Source organism: Monopterus albus, unplaced genomic scaffold (genome assembly GCF_001952655.1).
Source record: "Monopterus albus unplaced genomic scaffold, M_albus_1.0 scaffold216.1, whole genome shotgun sequence".
NCBI lineage: Eukaryota > Metazoa > Chordata > Actinopteri > Synbranchiformes > Synbranchidae > Monopterus > Monopterus albus.
Window position 1 is genome coordinate 973,396 of NW_018128096.1, and position 8,543 is coordinate 981,938.

Below are 8,543 nucleotides of genomic sequence, written 5' to 3' on the forward strand. Positions count from 1 at the left end.
GAGCTCCTCCTTCAGGATCACTCCTACCCCATTTCTCTTCCTGTCCACACCATAATAAAACAGTTTGTATCCCCCTCCAATGCTACGCGCTTTGCTACCCTTCCACCTGGTCTCCTGCACACACAGTATATCTACCTTCCTTCTCTCCATCATGTCCGCCAGCTCTCTACCTTTCCCTGTCATTGCCAACATTAAGAGTCCCTATTCTCCTATACTCCTGCCTTTCCTATTTCCTCGGATCCTTCTGCCTCCTCTTCTTCCAACAGTAGTCCAATTTCCACCAGCACCCTGTAGGTCAACAGCACTGGTGGCGGTTGTTGTTAACCCGGGCCTCGACCGATCCAGTATGGAATTCCCACTGATGATTCGCATGTTTAAATTTGGCATGTTTTTACGCCGGGTGCCCTTCCTGATGCAACCCTCTCTATTTATCCAGGCTTGGAACCAGCACAGAAGTCACTGGCTTGCAACCCATAGAATGCACTTGAGTTTTCATCTGAACAGTTAGGACACAGCTCAGCTGTTCATTTGGACTTGAAAAACATGATGAACTACTCCAGATGAAAAAGCTCAGCTGATGAGGTTGGGGGGTTGCGATTCATCACATCGTTGACTATTATATTCTGTTTTTCCAGTCTAATAGAAAAGTCACAAACAGCTCAAGCTTTACTTATTTTTGTTTTTATAGTAATAGAAATAAATACAAATAAAATGCTTATCTGGTCTAAACCTGATTTGATGCCTCAGCAATCTCATGTTTTCTTCCAGTAAAGATATTGATTATATTGAATCACATTGTTTCTTTACTACAGTGTTTTTGGAATGGAATCGGTGAAATGTGAAATGTTGCTGCTCTCATAGCTGAGATGCAAGACATGCAGAAAAAACACAGTGACCACTGTGGAACATGTTAACTATGATAAAACACTCTCTGCGTGGCTGTAACCATGCAGTCATAAAGCACATGCTCAGTTTACCACTAGTTTGTAAATGGTGCCAACCACACTGTGACAACATGAGGTGTCTGGGTAATTTCAGCATCTGGCTTCAACCAAGTCCCAAAGTAAACAAGACAGCCTTATTCAGATCCTTTTATATATCTTTTTTTTTTTATATTTTCATATCTCATCTAAGATGTATCAAGACACTGAAGTTACCCAGACCGATTTTCTGTAGTGTGTATCACACCTCTACTGAAATTCTTACCACGTGTATGATATCTCATTTTCCCCTGAGTGCAGTATCTCAGATACCTCTTTGTCCTCTTCTGTGTAACATAGGCTTGTTCTCTGACTTATCTACATTATTAGCCTCAGGAATCTCTTCAGCCTCCTCTGATGCTACTGCATCTTCCTCAGCCTCAGAATTTGCTGACTTGGCCTGATTTGAACTCTCACTGACTATTGACTGTGTTTCTCCTTCACCAAGTTCCTATGAAAAAGGATTATAGCAGTTCTTTGAAAGATCATTGATCAGCTCTGTGGTGTGCATTACAAAGTCAATGAGCAAACTTTGCTTGGCAATTTAGGCTCTTACAGGTACAAATATTTTTACAGGGTCCATCAGCTAAAATAATCTGTTAAAATTGGTAAAATAACTGAAAAAATAAAGAGATAACTCACCTTTTCTCTCAGGTAAGACCTTCTTAGTTTGTCTTCCACCACTTCCAATTTTTGTTCCTCTTCTTCTACACCCTCTTCTGCTTCCTCCCCGCCCTCAGGAGTAGCTTCCTCTTCAGCCGTACTTGGCTCCTCTCGCTCCTTCTCCTCTCTCCTTGAGAGAAGGAGCGATGTCATTGATGTCTTCTCCTGTTCTTCCTCATTAGCATGATAACGACCCCTACGCCAGGAGGAGGGCCTCTCCTCTTCATCGTTATTTTTCTCCGTGGCAACGCTGTCATTGTCCTCCGTCATATTGGGGTCCAGCTGCTTCTGTCTCTCCAGCGCCTCCTTCATCCGTCTCTGCCGTCTCTCCTCTTGTTTGGCCATGCGATCCAGCAGGACCTGGTCCTCATCTTCTCCACCACCTCCATAAGAGCTGCTCACAGACACTGTCTCTGTCACACTAGGACAGAGACAATACAAACATTTTACTGTGTGGTCTTTTTGTAATGAGGAGGAAGCCTTGAGGTCAGAACAACAGATGTCAGGTATTAAGAATAGTGAGAAAGTGAATGCATATTATCTTTGGTTAAAATTATGATGACGTTGCTCACAGGAAACCACATCATCTTCCAGTTTTTGTTCCTCTTCTTCTACACCCTCTTCTGCTTCCTCCCCGCCCTCAGAAGTACCCTCCTCTTCAGCCAATTTTTGATTCCATGGTTCTAACTTAAGTGACATTTTTTCATCTTCCATAACCTCTTAACTGTTGTTTAGTGGCAACACATTTATGTTTATTTTAGGTGTATGTCAGGTTTAAATAAGTGTAACTAATGTGCAGCAGGGTGTTGATGAATGAGCACAAGACTGGTATTTTGACAAGGACAAGACAAAAAAGTAAATAATAGAGCTAAGACAACGGAAGATGACAGAAAAGACAAATTTCCCAAAAATTCGCTAAAAATTTTGGCTGTCAATTCAGTACAAAATAAAATGCTAAAATCAGAGAATAAATGTCAATGCAAATTTCCTTTCAAAGTAAATATAAAGATTTAGACCATGAACGAAGATCAAGATTTGGCTGTAGCTGACATTTGAATATGCTGAAAATGGTCCACCACAAAATTTTAAAATGAAAAAAACTATTTTTTGAAACAATTTTTGATTCCATGATTCTAACTTAAGTGACATTTTTTCAAAACAATAAAAGGACGTGCACAAATTCTTTATTGTTGAAGTACAGCCCATAACTGGGCAGGATGACACAGTGACAGACAGTTCTTGTGCTGCTGTATGTCCGTCACCTGTGGCTGTTGGTCATAACCAGACTGTCTGGCTGTCCACTGGGCTCCTCACTCTCCCTGTTCCTTAGCCTCTCCTGGCGTGCTCGGCGCCTCCTCTCACGGGCTGCCTCCTCTTCATCATCATCGTGCCTTGCCAGTCTGAGGGACACAAAAGAAGAAAGAGGCAGAGTGATGATGCAGAGACATTCTTTTTTTTTTTAAACTTCAACTTAAACTTTCATGTGCTTCTTCCTTTCCTAAATTTAGCTTCGCAGTTAGAAACTTTAAAGTGAATGATTATTTAAACTGGACTGTAATCATCACAGTGACCAAACCTGGTGGATTTGCGCGAAATTTTCTTCTCTCCTATCGATCTGTCAGCTGTGCAACAACCAATACCTCTTATCATGGCTGAAGTTTTTATGAGCTGATAAAACCTCTGTCTGGAGACATGGCTTGGCAGAGGATAAAAGAGAGCCAAAGAAACAGTACTTCCAGCCCACAGTTTATACTGGTCTGGTTAGTGTTGGAACACAGCAAACTATAGAGGTGTGTGTGTGTGTGTCAGTGTGTTGCATTGCAAAACAGCTACTAGCACTAAAGTTTTATATTTCTATGAGGAATATAAAACAGCATTAAAACAAAATCATATTTTACTGAACTAATTAACTAAAGTCCTAAATCTTGTGTCAAAACTGCCTAGCAGTATTTAGTACCGATATAGGCGGAGTGGGATTCTTAGAAGAACAACTGCTTCTTGTTTTACTACAGTTCTAGGCAGAAGTTTAGTTTTACTGAGACAACCATTTCAACACAAATACCACCTTACTGAAGCCAAGCAAGCCAGTTTTTGTTTACAGTCTTTATGCTAAGCTAACGAACTACTGGATGTAGCTGAATATTTAATTGACAGTTATAAGAGCATTATCTTTCTTCTCATAAAACTCAAAAAAGCAAAGCAGCATATTTTCCAAAATCTTGAAATATTTCTTAAAGAGAGTAAGCAAGTCTCAGTGTGTCAAAACAACTTAAAGCGAACATTAATGCTAAAAATTCTGCAAGGAGATTGGTTTTTAAGATACTGCTTCTTAGATAATGTCTTGTTTTAATACAGTATGCAGTAATTTTCCACACAGTCTGTTTTGCTGACCTGCCCATAGTAATGCAAAAATTATTTCCCAGTTAATTATTTCACAACCTGAGAAAGCATGCATGTAATGAGAAAGAAAACGCATGCTTTAATATCTGAATAGTGTAAAAACAGATTCGGGTGGTGTCTCTTGAATTTTCTGTTCCCCTGTTCCGTTTATTTTTCTTATTAGAATACTATGCATAATTGGTCAAGCATACAGTAGCTGAAGCAAGGACATGCAAGGTCATGTCTGAAAACATGGCAAACATCGGCTGTTTTAATAAGACGTTCTTTCTCGCCTCACTCTCTTACTCTAACATTAATAGCGATAAATCATCACAAAAAAGGCTGAGATATACAAATGATCCATAGCTTTAACAGAGCAAAAGCCAACGCAAACATACAGTGGATGTCTTTCGTAAATGCTGTGGTTTAATTAAAAGGTGCAGCTGCATGCAGTCATTAGCATGACTCCATCGTTAACACTCTAGCTGCCTAGAGAGCTACCATATATTTATGTGCTTACATTTGATTTAAAACAGCATGTTCAGACCTTTTTTTCTGAGAGCAGTACAAAGTAATTTTGGAAAATGCAGGGATTCTAAATGAAGTACAAGTACACAGGTCCAGAGAGAGAGAGGCTACACCCAAAAAATAAAGTATATTTGAGACTATATTAAACTGAAGATTAACTATGCAGTACTACCAGAGCCAGAAATCTTCTACTTTGGAATCTTCTTCCAAAGTACCTAAATCAGTTCCTGAAATATTGCTTTTCTCACTCTCTGCAAACTGAGCTCTATGCTTGCTGTGTATTGCCCCCACTGACCTTTACACTTCCACTGCTAACCACATGCCTAGCTACCTAACATTACAGCGCAGCGTTTGAGGTCAGCCAGTGACGCATGCTATTGCATGTTAATTGCAACATCAAAGTCAAAGTGTTTATTATCATATGCACAGTTATGAAACGTGTTTCCCTGTACAATGAAATTCTTACTTTGCCGTCCACATGAATGCCACACCATACAAGTGAAATATAAAGTAGATGGATAAAAGTAACATAAAATCTAAGGTACTTTAAAGCAGCAAATGAAGAGATATAATAAAAATATATATGAATATAATAAAAGAATGTATGCTATATGGGAGCTGTATGTGCAATAGTCAACGGTGAATGTCCAATTGTGTATGTGCAAACAGAATATAAACAGTACAGGTGGCATTACATGATGTATTTCCTGGTAATAAACTCCAGCTGTTTGGGCAGAGGCATGGAGGATGGAGGCAGCTCTCCTCCACACCCTGCGGTGATAAATGCTCTGCAGAAAGGGCAGTGGAGTCCTGGTGATCTTCTCAACAGTCTTTACCACTCTCTCTCTGCAGGCGCGTGCGGTACATAGTGCAAAGGATCCTAGGCAACATGCCAAACCTCCTCAGCCTCCTCAGGAAGTACAGCCGCTGTTGGGCCTTCTTGACCAGCTGTGTGGTGTTATGTGTCCAGGTGAGGTCCTCACTGATGTGGACGCCCAGGTATTTGAAGCTGCTCACCCTCTCCACTTCGAGCTCCCGGATGAACAGTGGCTAATGAGAGCTCCTCTCCTTCGTCATGTCCACTATCATCTCCTTCATCTTGTCCGTGTTGAGGCTGAGATTATTGTCCTTGCAACATGACACCAGACCGGCCACCTCCCTCCTTTAGGCTGCTTCGTCCCCACCAGTGATGCGTCCTATCACTGCGGTGTCATCCGCGAACTTAAGCCACCCTGCTTCTCTCTGTACTCCCTCTTGGCCGCAGTGATGGCTTTCCTCAGTTATCCTTGTAGAAGGTGACACGGTTGTGCGTGAACAGGGTGTAGAGGATGGGACTGAGGACACATCCCTGTGGGGTGCCAGTGTTTGTAGTGATGCTGGCTGAAGTCCTGTTGCCAATCCTGACAGACTGGGGCCTGCCAGTCAGAAAGTCCAGGATCCAGTTACAGAGGATGGGGTGCCGACTCAGTGTGGACAGTTTGTGGGTGAGTTTGTGGGGGATAACTGTATTGAAGGCGGAGCTGTAGTCAATGAAGAGTATCCTGATGTAGGAGTCTCTATTTTCCAGGTGAGAAAGGGAATAAAGAAGGGCAGCCACGATGGCATCTGAGGTGGCCCTGTTGGGTCGGTAGGCATACTGCAGGGGGTCCAGGGTGTCCGGTATACTGCTCTGAATGTGGGCCAGCACCACTCTCTCAAAACATTTCATAATGACTGGGGTGAGTGCCACTGGCCTGTAGTTGTTCAGACAGGTGACTGGGCTCTTCTTGGGAAAGGGGGACGATGGTTGTGGTCTTAAAGCAGGAGGGAACAATGCTCTGGCTGAGGGAAAGGTTGAAGATGGAGGTGAGAACATCAGCCAGCTTGTTGGCACATGCTCTCAGAGACCGCCCAGGGATGTTTTCTGGTCCTGGTGCCTTGCAGGGATCGATCTTCCTCAGAGCTTTGCAAACCTGGTCTGATGAGAGTTAATGGAGGGCAGGGGGGTCGAGTGGTTTCGGTGTGTATATGCCTTCTCTCTGTGCTGTGGCTGGAGGTCTCAAAGCGGGTGTAGAAGGTGTTGAGGTCATCCGGCAGGCTGTCTGTGGAGCTGATGATGCTGGTGGTGGTGATCCATGTGCAGGCGTTGCCACATCCGTCCGGAGTCAGCAGTAGAATAGAAGCCACTCTGCTTCTCTCTGTACTGCCTCTTGGCCGCTGTGATGGCTTTCCTCAGTCCATACTTTGCAGCTTTATACTCCATCTCATTGCTTGAACTGAATGCATGAGAGTGAGCACGCAGCATGTGGCGTACCTGACTGTTTATCCAGGGCTTATGGTTGGGGAACCTCCTGACTTGTATGGTGGGCACAATGTTGTCGATACAGGTACTAATGTACCCAGTCACATATTCAGCATAGTCCTGTACACTGACAAAAAAGTCCTCTGAGGTGGCTGCAGCTTTAAACACATCCCAGTCTGTCTGAGCAAAACAGTCCTACAGGTTTTCTCAGTCTCCATGTTCCAAAGTTTCAGTTGTTTAGTGACAGGGTTTGTTTGTTTCAGTCTTTGTCTGTAAGCTGGATACAGGAACAAAGAAATGTGGTCCTAGTGTCCGAAGTGGGGGTGGGGTGCAGCCCTGTATGCACCACGTATGTTACTGTAAACATGATCCAGTGTGTTCTTGTCCCGGGTGGGAATGTCCAAATGTTGGAAATATTTGGGGAACACAGTCTGTAGATTGCACTGATTAAAGTCGCCTGCGGCGATAAATACAGCATTGGGGTGAGCCATCTCTAACGCACTGATGACATCATGGAGTTTGCCGAGAGCCGCCATGGAATTAGCTCTTGGGGCTCACGTGTGGTGAGCTGAGCTAAAGCTGCTTGGGTTTATGTTAAGTTTTACAAGCTTGTGAAAAATCATTTTCTTCTTCCTTTCCTTCTCCTCCACTGTTTCCAACCACTGCCTCTTTCTCTCATGAGGAATATTGTCATAAGAGAACACATGAATCTGTTAACGCCCAAGCTAGGCCTATGGGATGGTGACATCAGTGGTGTCAAGCAATACTTTTAAAAATGTGCATGTGTACATGCTGAGTTTAGAAAATTCAACATATTTGATCATTGAGTGTTTGTCAAATCCAGATGGAAATTAAACAGTTTTGATCTTGAACCTAGCCTATGTAATTTTTGCTGTACACCATCTGCTGGGGTCACAGCAGATGGTGTACAGAGACTTAAGGTACTCAGGGTGATTGAATTGGTTTGACAAACGCTACAGAGTGCCTGGATTTTTGTGATCTGGTTACTTGTAACACAAGGAAAGTTGGGGAGAAGGAGCCTGCAGTACTCGGTTTTTTGTGGAATTTGTCACAGGAGTTGTTCTCCACTAAACTAAGGAAATAATTTGTTTTTTTTCACTACTCATGGGATGTGATTCACCAGACAAATAACTGGGGACTATCATTGGTGGAAGCACCCATGGTGTACATGGATGCCAGGTGTAGAGTAGGTACTTTATTGATCCCACAGTGGGGAAATTTCTGAGCACTAAGGGTCATGGTGAGGAGATGCTGGTAAACACTGATGGATTTAATCTTGCTACTCAGACATACTGGTAAGTTAAACTCTGCATGCTACATGTACTGATTTAAAAAGAGAATTGCTGTAGGAAACGTGATGGAGAACGCTGTTTCTGAAGATGAAAAGGAACAGATACGTTTACCCTTTTGTTAAAAAATATACATGCTGGATGGTTGTTTCTGAAGACTGTTTCTAAAATATTTGATTTAATTACTGAAATTCTGAAAAGAGAATTATTTATTACTTAATTATAATTTGATTTTAAGCCTTACATCAAAATTTTGTCAGTTATGTTACAAAAGGGTTGGAACAACCATCCATCCATCCATTTTCCTCCGCTTATCCGGGACCGGGTCGCGGGGGCAGCAGTCTAAGCAAAGATGCCCAGACTTCCCTCTCTCCAGACACTTCCTCCAGCTCCTCCGGGGGA

The 8,543-nt window shown here is 42.7% G+C and overlaps 1 protein-coding gene across 2 annotated transcripts in view; it reads right to left on the reverse strand.

Annotated features, from left to right (window-relative positions):
* The window catches only part of cald1a (caldesmon 1a), a 69,865-nt gene that overhangs the window by 15,975 nt on the left and 45,347 nt on the right, over nt 1–8,543 (reverse strand). For both annotated transcript variants that reach the window (XR_002276501.1, XM_020619180.1), the window contains exons 3-4: nt 2,906–3,043; nt 1,623–2,064 (exon numbers count right to left, since the gene is read on the reverse strand). Coding sequence is in view for 1 of the 2 variants with exons in the window: in XM_020619180.1 (XP_020474836.1) it covers nt 1,623–2,064; nt 2,906–3,043 (580 nt within the window). In the remaining variant the exon portion in view is untranslated. The remainder of the gene's footprint in view (nt 1–1,622; nt 2,065–2,905; nt 3,044–8,543) is intronic.